Source organism: Amyelois transitella, chromosome 17 (genome assembly GCF_032362555.1).
Source record: "Amyelois transitella isolate CPQ chromosome 17, ilAmyTran1.1, whole genome shotgun sequence".
Lineage (NCBI taxonomy): Eukaryota > Metazoa > Arthropoda > Insecta > Lepidoptera > Pyralidae > Amyelois > Amyelois transitella.
Genome location: NC_083520.1, coordinates 666233 through 686515, shown reverse-complemented (window position 1 = coordinate 686515; position 20283 = coordinate 666233). Strand labels below are relative to the sequence as shown.

The 20283-nt window shown below is 37.8% G+C and overlaps 2 protein-coding genes across 2 annotated transcripts in view; one reads left to right on the top strand and one right to left on the bottom strand.

Annotated features, from left to right (window-relative positions):
* Positions 1–20283, bottom strand: part of LOC106137196 (uncharacterized) — an 85039-nt gene that overhangs the window by 27412 nt on the left and 37344 nt on the right. The window lies entirely within an intron of this gene.
* On the top strand, positions 9864–20231 carry LOC132902738 (uncharacterized). The gene is made up of 12 exons (XM_060948955.1): positions 9864–9906; positions 10364–10489; positions 11523–11631; positions 12274–12437; positions 13665–13742; positions 14538–14620; positions 15495–15620; positions 16065–16239; positions 17308–17429; positions 17774–17922; positions 19296–19374; positions 20082–20231. The coding sequence occupies exons 1-12, from the start codon at positions 9864–9866 to the stop codon at positions 20229–20231; spliced, it is 1404 nt and encodes a 467-aa protein (XP_060804938.1).

Below are 20283 nucleotides of genomic sequence, written 5' to 3'. Positions count from 1 at the left end.
GCAACATTACTATTATTATTTCCAAATTGCCGTCGTAAAAGTTTTGAAATACTGTTATTGAGACGGTACTTTTTATAGCATTGAAGTAAAACAAATAATATGTTTTAATTGTGTTTACGAACGAACAATTCAATTGTGGAAAGGAAATATTAACTCTTTTTATAAACTGGTGTTAAGTTTATTAATTAGTGCTGTGTGGTTCCCGGCACCAATATTAAAAGAATAGGACCACTCCATCTCATTTCCCGTGGATGTCGTAAGAGGGATAGGGACGACTAAGGGATAGGCTTTTAAACATGGGATTCTTATTTTAGGTGATGGGCTAGCAACCTGTCGCTATTTGAATCTCAATTCTATCATAAAGACAAACAGCTGAACGTGGCCTGTCAGTCTCTTCAGGACTGTTGGCCCTGTCTACCCCGCAACGGATATAGACGTATGTATTTATGTAGTGTTAAAAATGAGTTAGGAATGTGTTCTTTTCATTAAAGTCGTAAATCTTATCTTCCTTCTCCCTTTAAATTTACTGTTAACATTAGTGAACTTATGCAGAAATACTTCTTCACAAGAATTATAACCCTAAGTTTAACTACAAATTTGGTAAAAAGGAAATTCTTAAAAAACTCTTCTCTAAATCTCAGGATATAGAAATATAACTTTAGTTTTAATTTTAAGCTGACGTCTGTTATCAAATTTTAAACAATTTTTTAAGCAAAGGCCTAACTGAAATGGCACAAAATATAATTGAATCCGCCAAACTCACGCTTGGCAATAATATCAAAATGTAGACCACATAATGAATAGTAATCGATTACAGAATACACGTTTTTGTCGTGAATCGTTTAAAAGGCGACGCACGATTGATTTTTATGCGTTTAGTTTCTTGTGTCGAATCGAATAATATTTTTAGAGCACACACATAATTAGACGTTAACGTGAAGAAAGTATAATCTTTGTTAGGTGAAGGAACCCGTGGACCCATTCTAGAGCGGCTAATTAGATTTTTACGAAGATAAAAAAGTGCCGTGTGGTTCCCGGCACCATTACAAAAAAGAATAGGACCACTCCATCTCTTTCCCACGGGTGTCGTAAAAGGCGACTAAGGAATAGGCTTATAAACTTGGGATTCCTCTTTTAGGCGATGGGCTAGCAAACTGTCACTATTTGAATCTCAATTCTATCACTAAGCCAAACAGCTGAGCGTGGCCTATCAGTCTTTTCAAGACTGGTGGCTCTGTCTACCCCGCTATGTATGTATGTATGTATAAAGAATTGTAGTTTTTGAACCTAAATCAAAATTATTATTTTAATTTCATATGAGTCATTAATCACAACAATGTATTCTCTCATCCACATTTCTATTCTTAAGTTTGGATAGTTGTGAAGTTGACGTTGTTGAAGAAAATGCTGCAGTGCAGTTTGTTACCGTTTAAAGTAATTTTTTTTTCGTCAATCAATGTCGTGAAACTAAAAGATGACAGTTATTAGGTGATAAGTATTAAAGTGTCCCATAATAATGAATAAATTTTGAATTCGAATTTAATCCACAAACGCATAAAATCATCAAGGTTAGTAGAATGTGCAATTTTTGATGTAGGTTAGAACTTGTACCGGTTTATTTTTTAAATTAAACAGTCTCACCATTAACTCTTTTGTCCCTTATTAATGCACTTTATAAATTTGTCTATACCTAACACTGCACTATATAGTGCGTCTGGGACGCATCGTTGTCCGTCACTGAAGCTTGTCAATGGAACAGACAAAGATACAAATCGATCTTATTCGTTTATATATAGGTCTTGTTACATAAGAGGTAGCGATTTGACTTTGAAATTAGTAGTATTGACATTCATAGAATATGAATTTAATATTGATAAGAATGCATGTACTTAATAGGCATGATATATTTCTGCTCAAAATTAAGGTTGAGTATTTAAAAATTTATTTAATTATTTATTTATTCTTTATTGTAACAATTGCAATTTGTAAAGTACAATAGGCGGACTTAATGCTAACAGCATTATCTAACAGTCTACCATTGGGTTAAGCAGAGAACCTTTATGTGGGAACTTTTTATTACATAAATTTAAAATTCACACCTGTGCTTCAAAGTGTCATGGCGTCACTTGCTACGTCACCATAGAGTACAAGGATCACTGGACTCTGCACTCTTGATTGCAAATTGAATATAATTTTAAATCTTTTATATTCCTTGTCAACTGATTGATAAATATGGTGCTGGTGGTTTATTTTTTCGTCTTCCGGCGAGTTTATCGGTGAGTTTAGCTTAGTGCGGTTTCCTCGGTACACGGCACACCAAGCCTTACTGTCGCTGTAAATACGCCACAATATCGAAAAATCCTAAATCGCACAAACAAAGTTTCTACAGATTGAAGCATAAATAAAACCACTGACTTAACCGCTCGAGCTACGGTTCTTTAAGCCTGGCAAAGATTTTGCCTTAACATCGCTGTCACTACACCGTTGTCAACATCACGTTTGAAATAAAGCGGTCTAAACGTCGACTTAATAGTCGTAAGTTGTCAGTTTAAATATTCGATAAGCTTATGAAACCGCTTTCCGCTTCGCCTATCACTAACATACAGAAGACTGATTGTAAACAATAAGGAATTATACACGGTCGAGTTCCGCCAAACCCTTCTGATACATGTACTTGGACGATTCTGATGAGCTCCTTGTTGCAACAGTTGTGTTCACATTGGTCTATTGTCTGGGCTAGTGATACATACATACATATTATCACGAAACAGAGCCAACAGTCTTGAAAAGACTGAATGGCCACATTCAGCTATTAGGCTTAATGATAGAATTGAGATTCAAATAGTGACAGGTTGCTAGCCCATCGCCTAAAAAAGAATCCCTAGTTTGTAAGCCTATCCCTTAGTCGCCTTTTACGACATCCATGGGAAACATCTCTTTCCCTCTAGTGGTCCTATTCTTTTTTGTATTGGTGCCGGAAACCACACGGGCTAGTGATATCAGGAAGAACTCATGTAATCTTCTTCATTCTTGCGTTAGTCCTGGTTGTGTCCTCACCCCGTCATAGAGGAGCTAGAGGTGCGACTATGATGACATAATTCTTCGTAACTATAGCTTCACCATTGGTAACTATAGAGTTTGGTAGATAGGCGTTTCCTGGGCTTTTACCTCGGTGGGAGAGGACAGAATTACTAATGCCAGGTGATGATGAACAGGTTAATATTAGTATAATGTCTAAAAAAAACACTTTGATGCTACAAATACGGGTTAGGTGCTAAAGTCGGAAATTTTAAAGGCTACATGAAAATATAAGAACAATTTTTTTTTTGTTTCTTAAAAATATTCTAACTCTCTCAACTCGACCAATATCATCTAGATATGTACATTCATCAATTTCATTTGGACCTTCATAATTCGATCAAAAGATTTGAACGTAGCCTATTTAATAGCACTTATATCTACACAAATAAGGTTCATTATTATTTCTTTACATTTGATAAAAAAAAATCTACAAAAAATTGGGCTAATCTTATTCAATATTTCCGGTCTTTATATCGAGCACGTCGAAATTCTTTCATTGTTTATAAAGATCTTGGTTCCGTTACGAAAGAGGCCAGTTAATGAGATGGAAACCTAGTATGAGTGGTTAGAAATCTTAAATTAATTAATATATATATATATATGTGCCGTGTGGTTCCCGGCACCTAGAAAAGAAAGAATAGAACCACTCCATCTCGTTCCCATGCATGTTAAAGGCGACTAAGGAATAGGCTTTTTAACTTGGATTCTTCTTTTAGGCGATGGGCTAGCAACGATGTATGGACCAGCCTTTGACGTGGTGGTATGAAAAAGTTAAAAAAAAAAAGCTCAATATATATATGTTACAGTTAAAACTAGTTTTTAGATAGAACGCGTTTTCCCTAGTTAGAACTAGTTTTTACTAAATGCCTTTGTTAAAACTAGAATTAAATAATGCTCAAAATTAAATATCAGTTAAAACAAGTTCATTATATGACAGAGTTGAGAGGAATGAGTGTCTTAAACCACTCAGTGTGGTATGTATGGTAGTGTATATATATATAATGTATATGATTCCATTTTGTCTCTGTTTAAATTTTTATTTTCTTTGTATGAATATAATACTAGATATGCTTTTAAGTGATCTATAGTTAATATGCTTTTAAGTGATCTATAGTTAATATGGACGACGACCTGACTAGTTTGCGTACGAAAGTCGTCTCATCTTCAGAGTAGGGTATTTGATGTTAAACAGATCATGTTTTTAGGAACCGACATGCGAGTGCCAAGTCTCTCGCCGATGAGGTAATTAAGTCGCTTCAAGGAATGCTACTAAGGTTAAATCCCATTATACGCACTAAAAAAATATCATATCATATAAACATACATACATACATAAAATCACGCCTCTTTCCCGAAGGGGTAGGCAGAGACTACCTCTTTCCACTTGCCACGATCTCTGCATATTTCCTTCGCGTCATCCACATTCATAACTCTCTTCATGCAAGCTCGGCGGTTTCGGGTACTTTTGGACTGACCCTTTACCAGGACGTCCTTAATTTGATCAAGATCATATAAACGTATATCAATATCAAGTCGGTAAGGGAAAAAATTGTGAGGAAACCTGGACATTCAGGCGATTAGATGTGTAACCATGGATCCAATACGGGTTAGGGTTTACCTGCAAAGGTCTCATAGGAGTCGTTTCGTGTCAAAACCTGACTCACCCAATCTAGGATCGATGGTCAAAGGCGTGCCCCGGGCTTCTCTCCAGAGAGGTGAGGATGCGTGATTGTATGTTTGTATGTATACCGTTTTTTCCAGATACATACATATTGTCACGTCTATATCCCTTGCGGGGTAGACAGAGCCAATAGTCCTGAAAAGACTGAATGGCCACGTACAGCTTAATGATGGAATTGAATTTCAAACAGTGACAGCTTGCTAATCCATCGCCTAAAAAGAATCCCAAGTTTGTAAGCCTATTCCTTAGTCGCCCTTTACGACATCCATGGGGAAGAGATGGAGTGGTCCTATTATTTTTTGGATTGGTGCCGGGTACCACACGGCACTTGGATTGGTGCTGGGAACCACACGGCACTTTTTTTTCCTGATGTTCGCATTAATTTCCGTTTGCATACATTAATAATCGTGCAATGCGATAGTTTAACAGTTTATGAGGATCTATGACTGTTTGTGACTCTTTCTCGCCCCAACAACCTGTAGAACTAGATTTAGTCTAAGCATTACAATCAAGTTTCTGATCCACAGTGCTCTTATAATAGCCTACATTAGTGCCGTGAAATGGTTTTTATCATCGAAATAAAACCAGTTATCATTTTATAACGCCTTGGACAGGTCCTAGTTTGTAAGGTCTATTCACACTACAGTACATAAATAAAATAAATAAATAATAAATATATACGGGACAAATTACACTGATTGAGTTAGCCTCGAAGTAAGTTCGAAACTTGTGTTACGAGATATTAACTCAACGATACTGTATTTTGTAATAAATATAAGATAAAGTCCAAGACCCAGGCCAATCAAAGAAAGTTCGTTTCTTATCATGCCCTGGCCGGGATTCGAACCCGGGACCTCCGGTGTCACAGACAAGCGCACTACCGCTGCGCCACAGAGGCCGCCAAACATACATACATACATACATATGGTCACGTCTCTATCTCTTGTGGGTTAGACAGAGCCACGTTCATTATGTTTTTCTACAAATATCTAATAATCAAATTATGCGATGTCCAAGTCGATCTATTTGTTTAATACGTAAAATATTTTTAATATTGGCATGATAATAACTATCCTTTAAGTAGTCCTTATCCTAGTCCTTTAAGTAGAGACTGAATAGATTAACCGACTTGGTATTACATGGATCTCGCAACTTTTTACGGTAGAAAGACTGAGCTGCGAGACTTGGGTTTTTGTACAAAATGTTTTTTATGGCATGAATACTTCCAGTCAGTACTATATCCTCACAGGTCTGAGACAGGTCCTCGCTTAATTAATATTTCATAGAGCCACGTCTATTACTGTCTATGGTTCTTGAACATGACGCCTGGTAGATTGCTGTCATAAAGTCCAAGAATAGATTAATTAATTTACTGTAGAAATATATTGTGTAAGGCATGCAATAGTTATAATAAAGCATAAGTCTTACAGCTTTGTAGAAACTCGTCGTGTTTTCTTTATAAACTTAATTATCCAAATTGTAGTTTGTTTAAGCCAAAATACTCATGAAATAAATAAACAACTAAACGTAGCCTTGCAGTTTCTTCAAGATTGTGGGCTCTGTCTACCCCGCAAGGGTGACGATGTGATTATATGTATGAGACGGGAGAAGCCATATGAATTTAAATCAAATATAAACTTAAAACAGTCCCGCACGATACGGGATTAAAAAATGGGTGTAATTTTATGGCGTATCCTTATAATCTAAAATACATTTGCGCGGGCGAAGCCGCGGGCAAAAGCTAGTATGTATATATGTATGTAAGAAATTAATTATCTATAAGTATAATAATATTGTAAGTAAGCGATGTCCGTATCTGGATCTATTTAAGACCAACAGAAGCCAAAATTGTGATATATTTAGAACTATCTGTGCCCGCGACTTCGTCCGCGTGGAACAGTTATTTTGGGCATCATTGAAGCCCTCAAGGAGGATTAATTTTCCCCGTTTTTTTCACATTTTCCATTATTTCTTCGCTCCTAATAGTTGCAGCGTGATGTTATACAGCCTAAAGTCTTCCTCGATCAATGATCTATTAAACACAAAAAGAATTTTTCAATTCGAACCAGTAGTTCCTGAGATTGGCGCGTTCAAACAAACACACTCTTCAGCTTTATAATATTAGTATAGATTGCATTGTTTTTTGTCGCATTCCTTCACGTACCGTTTCCGCGTGGATCAGAATTCTAATGAAGTTTTTCCCTACTTCATTGTCTGGAGCCGATGCACGCCATCTATCGGTTTTTTCATGTGACTGTCACGTTTGCATAACGATGTGATGACGACCGTTTTGTTTTATGATGACATTCTTATCTACACACACACATAATCACATATATATCCCTTGCGGGGTAGACAGAGCCAACAGTCTTGATAATACTGATAGGCCACGTTCAGCTGTTTGTCTTTATGATGGAATTGATATTCAAATAGTGATTCAAGAGTGATAATTCTTATCTATACTAATATTATAAAGCTGAAGAGTTTGTTTGTTTGAACGCGCTAATCTACTAGTTGGAATTGAAAAATTCTTTTTGCGTTGAATAGACCATTTATCGAGGAAGGCTTTAGGCTATTTATCATCACGCTGCAACTATTAGGAGCGAAGAAATAATGGAAAATGTGAAAAAAAAACGGGGAAAATTAATCCTCCTTGAGCCCTCAATGATGGCCATAATAACTATTCCACGCGGACGAAGTCGCGGGCGCAGCTAGTACTATATACCTAACTAGAAAGTTTACACCGGAACCACGTGAGCTTTTTTCATTAACAGCTTTCTGTACAACTTCCGGGTCACCATTCATTTCTAAATTGCGGGGGGACTATGAATGGGCGCTTTTATTCTATTATTTTTATATGCTTAACATCTGCCATTGTTGGTTTATTTTTAACCGCCGTCAAAAAAGGTCGTTCTCAGTTTGTTTGTATATTATGTATGTATGTTTGGCCGTAATTATCTCGCATTTCGCTGAACCGATTATGGTGCGGTTTTGATGAAAATGTATGTAAATATCCAGGAGGAAAGTCAAATTCGCCAAAGATTTTTTTCTATTTGGAATCGGGAATCAAACCTGGGACTTTAGCATAAGCCATCGATAATTCTAATCACAACAATTTATTTTTCTCCAGTGTGTATTTTGATTATATATACTTATATATATACTTATATATAATCAAAATACACACATTATATGTACCTCATTTTTGAGCCAAAGTTTAGGAAATATCGCGGCACAGACATACATATTGTTACAATGTTTATGTTTCCGCCGCCCACGGCCGCGGCCCAAGATACGATGGACTAGTTTTTACGCCCGATTTCACTCGTGCCTTATGACCGTCGTGGCGATAAAGTGACATGTTTACTTACATAGCCAGCTATAAATTATTAGGCGTTAGTTTAGATTTATGAGTTGGCTTCGACCCGCGACTTCGCCCACGTATGTTAAACAATAAACTAGCGGTAACAATGTTCCGGGCTCGACCGCCAACAAAGGTAAGATCTTGGGATAACTAAATAAATAAATATAAATACATATGGCACAAATAACACAGATCGAGTTAGACTCGAAGTAAGTTCGAGACTTGTGTGACGAGATACTAACCCAACGATACTATATTTTATATTAAATACTTTTATAGATAAACATCCAAGTCCCAGGCCAATCACACTGATGAAAATGCTGCAATGTAGTTTGTTCCGCCGCTTCTTCTACACATGCGCTTTGGAAGCGGTAGTAGTTGTAATTAGATTAAAGTAATGTGACGTCAATAAGCCTCAATCCAATTTTGAAAATTGATAAAGTTCGTGACTATTTCACAAAAGCCTTGTAAATTCTGTTCTACATTTATTTTTTACACTGGGAGCCACAACATGTCAGCGGAAGCACATGAAGGTTAATTGGTTAACAAACACATTCGGTATATTTACTTTAAATAGGCACTCATGCGCTTACGAAACCTGTTCATTTTTAAACCGACCACGCCAAAAAGACGGGCCTTTTGAAACATGTAAAAGTAATGAAAAAGCAGGTTATCATTTATTTATTTACGTCAATAATACAACGGTAGTAGTACACCTCTTAAAGTACTTATTTGGCAAGGAATTCTTATATAACAAAATAAAATCTTGACAGTCTTCATTTCAAATGAAAAGGACAAATAATAAGTATAATATTATGTGTAAGAAACAAAAAAGTTACTTATAAAAAAACAAACAAGTTGAAGAACATTCACCTTTCTCACAAAATAACAAAAAATTTCTTATAATCGTATAATTATAAGTTGATATAAATATAAATGCATTTAGTACATAAAAACCCGATGGTTTTACGACAAATTCTTATGCAAAATACTGTCTGGGCCGTAAATATACAAACATAGATCTTATAAAAGATAGATGTGGTAAGGTAGGTATCATTATTTTCTACAAGAATTAGATAGATAGATAATTCATTTATTTGATTTGCTACACACAATTTACAATTTTATATGAAATACAAATTCATTAGGGTGTGAGTTGCAGCAATACAAAAAGGTCACAACTCAACGAATTTATTGCTATAGAGCAATACGCTGATTTTCAGTTATGACCTAGGTGCTAGTGCAGGTCATCTGCGCACGTAATAAAATTGTACAGCGGATTTGGCTTGTATGGGAATTTTATGAAAATAATGAAATTTACCGTATGCCGTGTGGTTCCTGGCACCAATAGAAATTATACTAACTACTCTCATTTATTTATACTTGTTTGTGTAAACAGTGTACGCCATCTTCAAATAAAATTAATTCGATCGCAATTAATATTAATATATTCCCGATAAATGTCCACAACGTGTATTTATGACTTAATTGTAAATTTTATGACACCGCTTTATTAATTGGATCTGCGTTATAATACATATTAGTTAACCTGTTAATGTATGGAATTATTTAAATTGTATTGATTAGTTTTTTGTTAATCTTTGGTCTTATCAGGATTTGAAATTGTGACCTCCTGGAAATCCAATTTTCATGATTATTATTAATTCAGAATTATTACCTTAATCTGCCTGATGGTAAGCGAAATGGTGTCTAAGATGGTGTACGCAAGTGCAAATAATGCGTATTCACTCTTACCTTAAAAAACTCAAGCGGAACAGAGGTATACATTTTAGTAATCGCATAATTCGGCGAATCGAAAAGTGCATGAATGCGCGAATCGAAATAAATAAGTTTTGTTTGTAAAGTAAGCCACACAAAATCTTCATATCTTAGTCGTTTTCAAGCATACTTTTTATGTGGTCCACTGTACTTGTATTATTTCCGTGTTAGTTGAGAAAATCAATTTCAATGTAAGTAACATTTACAAACATACCGTGAGATTGTATGACTTGTCGTCTTTCTTTTTGCATTGATGACGAATTCAGAAGATAATAGACCGGTCATTCGGAGTTTTGACATCGGTCAAGTGAAATGTCTTTGGTCCAACTCGAAATATTTGTGGTCATCATTTTGAAAAGTTAGTTTCTCTTAAGAAGTTTCTAATGGATGTGGTGAAAGACGACTAAGGGAACGAGCATATTCGTCCAGTGCTCATTTTATATTGTTATTTGTTGCAGTAAAACTGTGTTTATCCGTGGATTGGGACCTGATCAAATGCTCGACTGACCCTGAACAGCGGGTTCCCGAAGGAAACGTGCCAATAGGGCGATTCCCTTGGCTGGGTGTCATCCAGCATACTTTTTGTAAATTGGATTTTTTTATGTGACACTTCTGATGTATCTTATTTTTATTTATTTAATGCATTTGACCCCAATCTGCCTGGTGATAAGAGTATCTTGATGAGCATCAAGATGTCCTTATTCTTAAGTGGTGCGGTGTACACATACATACATACATACATACATTTTATCACGTATATATATATCCCTTGCGGGGAAGGCCGCACGGAGGGGTCAAGGTCTTCTTCCTCCTGACTTTAATCCCGGTTCGTTCCCGGCACCAATAAAAATAAAGAATAGGACCACTCCATCTCTTTCCCATGGATGTCGTAAAAGGCGACTAAGGGATAGGCTTACAAACTTGGGTTTCTTTTTAGGCGATGGGCTAGCAACCTGTCACTATTTGAATCTCAGTTCTATCATCAAGCTAAACAGCTGAACGTGGCCTATCAGTCTTTTCAAGACTAGTGGCTCTGTCTACCCCGCAAGGGATACAGATGTCACTATATGTATGTATATATGTAAGCATCCTCACCACTCTGAAGAAGAGAGCGAGAGAGAAGCCTGGGTTATGCCTTTGACCATGGACCCTTGTTTGGATGAGTCAATTTTTTACACGAAGCGACTCCCATCTCACTCATTCTATCTCACATGAGGAATTTTAAGTTAATTGAGTTTCTGTCGACTTAATGAGGCAGGATCCTTAAAATTACAAGGCATTCCATCATGCCTCACCAGGGCGTACCCTGGGAACAAATTAAAGTCCTAAAACGAGTTTTAATTTTAGATTAGAGTGCCGTGTGGTTCCCGGCACCAATAGAAAAAAAGAATAGGACCACACCATCTCTTTGCCATGGATGTCGTAAAAGGCGACTAAGGGATAGGCTTACAAACTTGGGATTCTTTTTAGGCGATGGGCTAGCGACCTGTCACTATTTGAATCTCATTTCCTATGATTAAGCCAAACAGCTGAACGTGGCCATTCAGTCTTTTCAAGACTGTTGGCTCTGTCTACCCCGCAAGGGATATAGACGTGACCATATGTTTAATTTTGGAGACATGGGCGGTAAGGCGAGGTACGCTGTGACCAGTGGAACCCTGATCCACCCCGTGTACGCCATCGCTGCTGCCGAGGACATTGCCAGGATTCCAAGAGAAACCATATTGTAAGTATAGGGAGAGTGTGATGAAGTTTATTCTCGCAAAATGATTGTAAAGGTACCTACCTATATGCCGTGTGGTTCCCGGCACCGATACAAAAAAAGAATAGGGCCACTCCATCTCTTTGCTATGGATGTCGTATAAGGCGACTAAGGGATAGGCTTACAAACTTGGGATTCTTTTTTAGGCGATGGGCTAGCGACCTGTCACTATTTGAATCTCAATGAATGTGCATTCGTCGATTTAGATTTAAGAGATCTATATTTGTATATTGACGTCCGATGAAAATGCTGCAGTGTAGTTCGTTCCGCCGCTGCTTCTACTCATGCGCTTTCGAAGCGGTAGCAGTTATAATTAGATTTAAGTGATGTGACGTCAGTAAGTGATACCTTGTATCTAATTTTACCCAGGCCAATGAGAAATGAACTTTCTCTGATTGGCCTGGGTCTTGGATGTTTATCTATATAAGTATTTATTATAAAATATAGTATCGTTGAGTTAGTATCTCGTAACATAAGTTTCGAACTTACTTCGAGGCTAACTCAATCAGTGTAATTTGTCCCGTATATATTTATTATATTTATTTATTATTATTTATTTATTAATTTTGAAAATAAATCTATTCTATTCTATTCGACTGTTCCCAGGAACAACACGAAGTTCATATTATGGCACAGTGAGACAACAAAGTATGCTATCGAGGTCCAGGACTACCTCCTCCACCCGGAGTACGAGGAGAAGGTGACCTTCGCGACCCTGGCGCTGGTGGAGCTCATCACCAACGGAGAAACTGGCTTCAGCTCTTACCCATGTGAGATTTACTTATTCGTTCAAACTTCATGCACGTAAAATGTACAACAGTTAGACAAGGCATTCTCTGCTAGTCGAACCTTTGGATCGAATTGAGATTATATTTACTAGCATATGACTGACTCGGGTGACCAATTAACATCAGATGAACAGATGATGCATTTGCCAGTGGAACATTTTTCATGGCTTTAGTCCAATAAAACCACACGGTGCCGTCGCCTACCGCTTCGTTGCCAGGAGTGTGAGCTGCCCTCGCTCATATTCCTGACGCGGCGGCCGTTCCTCGGCAGCTGTCCACGGAGACCAGCGGGGTGACCTGTCGGCCTTCAATTCTACCCGCCAGGGGAGGGGCGCCTCGCACAAGCGCCTTCAACCCAGGGCCGTTTCGCCAGGCAACGAAACCATGATTAACCTAACCTAAAGGACAGTCGATGGCCTCACTGACCAAATTTGTCGAATATATTTTCTCCAATTTGAAAGAACTCAATAGGAACATCTAAGCACAATAATATAATAATAAAATAATGATAATATATATACACACATAAAATAAATATTAAAAAAATATATGCAATATTATATAAACATATCTATATAATAAACCATTTGCGTCATCACGTTACAGTTGTTTTTGTAACTGCTAGCAACCTGGTTTGAAGATGCATCAAATAGCACCCAAACCAGGAAGCTAAAGAAAATACTTTTTACACTAGTGACAAACAAACTTAAAGTTATAACTAATAAAATAAAAAAAACCTAAATTGATGTTTGTATGTGTAGGTTTTTTACGTAGATTTCCCCCGCTGTAAGAGCATCAGTTAGCACTCAAACTAATGTAGAAACCCGATAGAGTCATTCAGATCAGTCAGAAAAAAACAGTGCCTCATCGACTCTCTCCTATTTTCTGTTTTTAAATCTCACCTCTCACGGGTCTACTGGAAGAGATTTCTATTGAAATATGTAGCACCTTTGTACTAGAATAACTGTGTTAAAATCTCCTGTAAGTATATAATTTACATACATACATATGGTCACGTCTATATCCTTTGCGGGGTAGACAGAGCCAACAGTCTAGTCTTGAAAAGGCTGAATGGCCACGTTCAGATATTTGGCTTAATGATAGAATTGAGATTCAAATAGTATAAGTACATAATTTTGTGTAAGTACCTACATAAATAAATAAATAAATGATTTTGAATTAAATGTACATTTATTTTTATGATTTCAGCGGTGGTTCTACCTATATGCTTGCCATTGTCTGGTGCCGGCACTTACGACCAGCTGTTCTCTGTCAGGATTACTGATGGTACCTCCATACTTCTTGTTTGTTATATCTTTATTGTCCAAGAAATACAACTATAGTTATATTAGAAAAGAGTTACCAATTATCAACCAAGTCGTTCTAGTTTCAAAATTCAAATTCAAAATTTTTATTCATTGTTTATAGGATACTTCATATCGCTTAATAATTGTCAAATCTATTGGTTACACAACATTGGTTGACGTCAAATAAATTACTTAAAACTATGTTTTCTGCCGCTTCCAAGGCGTCAGTGCAGAAGAAGCGGTAACAAACTGCACTGCAGCATTTTCTTCGTTTCTCTTGAGCCGCGAGGGTATTTAATACCTATAAGCCTTTTCACTCATTTCGGTAATCGCTGCACCTATTTATTTGTGCATATTGTTTATGTATATGTTTATTATAATTATTTTATTTTATATTTTGTGTAGATATAAGTAAATATATTTATCAAGTTTGATCCTACATAAAGTTCTCTGTCAGACCCAATGGTTGAATCATTATCATGCTTCTAGCATTAAGCCCGCTAATCCTACTAATATTATAAATGCGAAAGTTTGTGAGTATGTCACGATGTCAGTATGGATGTTTGTTACTCTTTCACGCAAAAACTACTGAACCGATTACGATGAAATTTGGTATTTAGGTAGCTGAAGACCCGGAATAACATATAGGCTACTTTTTATTCCGGAGTTCCCGCGGGATTGATAGGGTTTCCATGCGGACGAAGTCACTGGCGGTTTCAAGTTGTGCTTTACATTTGTATTTTGTGCAATTAAGTTTAAATAAATACATTTTCAGACGGAGGTGAATTGCACAAAGAAGCAACCAAGGTGAATTATGTTGGGAACAAGGACTGTGAGGAGTATTACTATCAGAAAGGGGTGATTATTATTATACATACATACATACATATGGTCACGTCTATATCCCTTGCGGGGTAGACAGAGCCAATAGTCTTGAAAAGACTGAATGGCCACGTTCAGCTGTTTGGCTTAATGATAGGATTGAGATTCAAATAGTGACAGGTTGCTAGCCCATCGCCTAAAAAAATAATCCCAGTTTGTAAGCCTATCCCTTAGTCGCCTTTTACGACATCCATGGGAAAGAGACGGAGTGGTCTTATTCTTTTTTGTATTGGTGCCGGGAACCACACGGCACTTATTATTATTATATATTATACATATATATACATACAACTCTGTATCATAAAAATATGTATAAAGGTTTTTAATAACGTTGTGCTTAAAAATGCAAACGTATTACAACGTGGCCGTGTAGTTCCCGGCACCAATACAAAAAAACAATAGGACCACTCCATCTCCTTCCCATGGACATCATAAAAGGCGACTAAGGGATAGGCTTACAAACTCGGGTTTCTTCTTTTAGGCGATGTGCTAGCAACCAGTCACTATTTGAATGTCAATTCTATCATTAAACCAAACAGAACGTGGCATATCAGACTTTTCAAAACTGTTGGCTCTGTCTACCCCGCAAGGGATATAGACGTGGCTATATGTATGTTCTTATTTCCGGTGCCGGGGACCACACGGCACATAGGTAAGACAAACAACTGAACATGGCCTATCAGTCTTTTCAAGACTGTTCGGCTCTGTCTACCCCGTAAAGAATATAGACGATATTATATGTTTGTACGTAAATAATATCTAAATAAATAAAAATGTGTTTATTACATTTACCACAAAGTGTACAAAGATACAATGTATGTACATATGTATGTATATATGCATGTTGCAGTTGACATACGAAATGATGAAACCGAGAAGACCTCTATGCGCAGTGGCCACTTCTCAGGGCGCACCGTGCGTGTGGGACGCGGGTTCGGTGCTCATCACGAGACAGTCTTGGGGCCACTGGATGATAGTAAATTACGCATATTTTTGTTTTTTACAGATACATACATACATATGGTCACGTCTATATCCCTTGCGGGGTAGACAGAGCCTATAGTCTTGAAAAGACTGAATGGCCACGTTCAGCTATTTGGCTTAATGATAGAATTGAGATTCAAATAGTGACAGGTTGCTAGCCCATCGCCTAATAATGAATCCCAAGTTTGTAAGCCTATCCCTTAGTCGCCTTTTATGATATCCATGGGAAAGAGATGGAGTGGTCCTATTCTTTTTTTGTATTGGTGCCGGGAACCACACGGCACAGAAAACTGCTTGTTATGCCGTATGAAACGACGAGACATTGGCAGAGATCGTGGCAAGTGGAAAGAGGTAGTCTCTGCCTACCCTTCCGGGAAAGAGGCGTGATTTTATGTATGTATGTATGTTTTTATGCCATAAAGTCTTCGTCACCCAGATAGCCTTCAGCATGAGAGGTCCCGGCTGCGGCGCGCCTGCGCGTTACGTCACTATGCACGACTTCCTACCCTGGATTGATGACGTCATCACCAAGACCAACCCTGACGAGCAGGAGAGGACAGTGAAGATGTACTTCCGAAGGCAGTCACCTGTCGCATTCACAATGTACTCCGGTAAATTAGCTATAAATATATACGGGACAAATTACACAGATTGAGTTAGCCTCGAAGTAAGTTCGAAACTTGTGTTACGAGATACTAACTCAACGATACTATATTTTATAATAAATACTTATATAGATAAACATCCAAGATGCAGGTCAATCAGAAAAAGTTCGTTTCTCATCATGCCCTGGCCGGGATTCGAACCCGGGACCTCCGGTGTCACAGACAAGCGTACTGCCGCTGCGCCACAGAGGCCGTCAAAGCTATCGTCATGATCTTTCCAACATGTGTATGTATATGTGCCGTGTGGTTCCCGGCACCAATATAAAAAGAGAATAAGGTTAATCTATCTCTTTTTGGATGTCGTGAATGGTGACTAATGGATGTGCTTGTAAACTTGGGATTTTTCTTATAGGCGCTGGGCTGGCAACCTGTCACTATTTGAATCTCAGTTCTATTATTAAGCCACAAAGAACTTTAAAGACTGTTGGCTCTGTCTACCCCGCAAGGGTTATAGACGTAGACGTGACTATATGTATAAAAAAATATTGATTTTGATTTATTTTACTCAATTAAGCATACTCATTCACTAAAATAAGGTACATAATGTACAAAAGGGCAGGGTTCTTTTGACGCAGGCGAAATCTTTTCTATACTAATATTATAAAGCTGAAGAGTTTGTTTATTTGTTTGTTTGAACGCGCAAATCTTAGGAACTACTGGTTCGAATTGAAAAATTCTATTCGCGTTGAATATACCATTTATCGAGGAAGGCTTCAGGCTATATAACATCACGCTGCAACAATAAGGAGCAAAGATATAATGGAATATGTGAAAAAAAATCGGGGAAAATTATTCATCCTTGCGGGCTTCAAAGATGCCCAAAATAACTATTCCACGCGGACGAAGTCGCGGGCACAGCTAGTATTATACAAATATAGCTTTTAAAACTCAAGGAATGTTTATGCTCCAATCCACAGTCACAATCGAGTCTGTCAATTGGCAAGATCAGTCTATCCCGTAATGGTTGGAACCATCGTTACAGGCGAATTCTAAGGAAACCGTTGAACATTTCAGCTGACCTGAAGATCCCGAAGGAACACGGGCAGTGCTCGGACAAGAAGGCGAGGGGGGGCGTACTTTTTAAAGAAAGCTCCGAAGTATTCTCCACCAAGAATTTCGGACAAGGATTTTATTATGTAGGTAATCGATTATTTAATTTTTTTATAACGTCATATTACACGGCTAAAGTCTGTTTATCTACATATATAGTTATGTCTATATCCCTCGCGGGGTAGACAGAGCGAACGGTCCCTAAAAGACTGAGAGGCCACGTTCAGCTTTATACCATGAAGCCATATGGAATTAAGATTTAAATAGTGACAGGTTGCTAGCCCATCGCCTAAAAGAAGAATCCCAAGCTTATAAGCCTATCCCTTAGTCGCCTTTTACGACATCCATGGGAAAGAGATGGAGTGGTCCTATTCCTTTTTGTGATGGAACCACACGGCATTTTGAATTTGAATTTATTTTTGGTCCTCAGATGTCTGTATTGCAAGCGGCTTCAGTAATGTGCGTCCAGGTATCCCTGGAGGTGACGGCGAGAACCAACGCCGCTGTCTGGATCGAACACATGTGCCATCGTGACGTCACGGGACTTCATTACTCCGACGTGGGTCCCGACTTCCGCAAGTAAGTACGGGGAAACTAGTTTGTTGCCCGCGACGCGTAGAAGAAGCGATCATGGTTTGTATGTTGTGTGGTAGTAGCGTTTGTCTTTGACACCTGAGGTCAAATTCCGGGGGGACGAATTTCTTTCTGATTGGTCTGGGTCTTGGATGTTTATCTACACTAATATTATAAAGAGGAAAACTTTGTTTGTTTGGTTGTAATGAATAGGCTCAAAAACTACTGGACCGATTTTAAAAATTCTTTCACCATTCGAAAGCTACATTATCCACGAGTAACATAGACTATATTTTATTATATTATATTTTATATATTTTATTTTGGACAAAAATAGGGTTCGTATATATATAAAAATAATTGGCAAAACAGCGTTTGCCGGGTCAGCTAGTCTATATAAATATTTGTCATAAAATCCTACTACTATTATAAAGGCGAAAGTTTGTATGGATGTTTGTTACTCTTTCACGCAAAAACTACTGAACCGATTACCATGAAATTTGGTATGTAGGTAGCTGAAGACCCAGAATAACACATAGGCTACTTTTTATCCCAGAGTTCCCGCGGGATTGATAGGGTTTCCATGCGGACGAAGTCGCGGGCGGCCTCTAGTTTAGAAATAAATAATAATAAAACCCGCCTCTGACTATGGAGCCTGGATCGGGTGAGTCAGGTACACGAAGCGACTCCCGTCTGACTGTCTGCGACTGCTCGCATAATATAGATTTGAACCTGTACATCTTTTTTTCAAGTCGGATATCTTATCCATTAGGTTATAAGTTAACTATTTACACTTAACCATTATTTTTAACTTGAAACCGCCAGTGACTTCGTCCGCATGAAAACCCTATCTATCCCGAGGGAACTTCGGGATAAAAAGTAGCCTATATGTTATTCTGGATCTTCAGCTACCTACATACCAAATTTCATTGTAATCCGTTCAGTAGTTTTTGCGTGAAAGAGTAACAAACATCCATACTGACATCCTGACATACTCACAAACTTTCGCATTTAAAATATTAGTAGGATTGTATGCTGCCACAACAAAAAGAAAAACATACATACATACATATGGTCACGTCTATATCCCTTGTGGGGTAGACAGAGCCAACAGTCTTGATAAGACTGAATGGCCAAGTTCAGCTATTTGGCTTAATGATAGAATTGAGATCCAAATAGTGACAGGTTGCTAGCCCATCGCCTAAAAAAGAATCCCAAGTTTGTAAGCCTATCCCTTAGTCGCCTTTAACGACATCCATGGGAAAGAGATGGAGTGGTCCTATTCTTTTTTGTATTGGTGCCGGAACCACACGGCACTAAGAACTACACGGCAAAAATAAAAAAAATATATATATTTTGTTCTTGCAATTAAATTTCAGATTGGAATGCTTCATGTTTTTCAAGTCGAAGGCTTACGTGGAAGTCAGATTTTTCTTTTCGTTCCGTGCTGAAATTGAGGTATTTATTAATTTAATACTCCCTATTAATGTAAATAGCAATAAAGAGTTATTGTAATGTATTTTATTTACTAACTCCTAATAATTAAGATTATTTTAAGAACTTACTAAACTCCTTACTTATTTTAAAGTAGAGGCTGTTATTCAATGCTCCACGCGAACAACGTCGCGGGCACGGCTAGTCTCTATCTAATATTATAAATGCGAAGGTATATCTATTTGTCTGACTGTCTGTTTCGCTATTACATCTAAACCGCTGCACCGATTTGAATGAAATTTGGCACAGATAATTAAGTGTTCGGGAGTAACATAGGCTAAAAATTCCAATGGGAGCGAAGCCCTGCGCAAAAGCTACATACATACATACACATGGTCACGTCTATATCCCCTGCGGGGTAGACAGAGCCAACAGTCTTGAAAAGACTGAATGGCCACGTTCAGCAATTTGGCTTAATGATAGAATTGAGATTCAAATAGTGACAGGTTGCTAGCCCATCGCCTAAAAAAGAATCTCAAGTTTGTAAGCCTATCCCTTAGTCGCCTTTTACGACATCCATGGGAAAGAGTTGGAGTGGTCCTATTCTATTTTTTTTGTATTGGTGCCGGGAACCACACGGCACTAAGCTAGCTAGCTAAGCGCAAAAGCTAGTATTGTTTAATATCTCCCAACACCTAATTTGTTATTATGGTCATTGTTTTTATGTTCAGGTAACCATTTACGGCCGAGCGGAGAGGGGTAACAAGATTATGCCGAATCCATTCGAAAAATATCCCACCACGATCCCTTGGCGTCCCACCCAGGGCAAGCTGAACTGGTACAGATGGAAGGATGCCTCAAAGTGGGAGTGGCATTTGTAAAGACTGTAGTTTTCCAAAACAAAATAAAATGTGTCTTAAAATTTTAGTAATT

Bases quoted from the DNA above. Each gene is read 5' to 3' on its own strand.
- LOC132902738 (XM_060948955.1), top strand. From the start codon at position 9,864: ATGCGTATTCACTCTTACCTTAAAAAACTCAAGCGGAACAGAG. The intron at 14,621-15,494 runs GTGATTATTATT...TGCATGTTGCAG, and splicing joins AGTATTACTATCAGAAAGGG to TTGACATACGAAATGATGAA. The intron at 17,430-17,773 runs GTAGGTAATCGA...TTTGGTCCTCAG, and splicing joins TCGGACAAGGATTTTATTAT to ATGTCTGTATTGCAAGCGGC.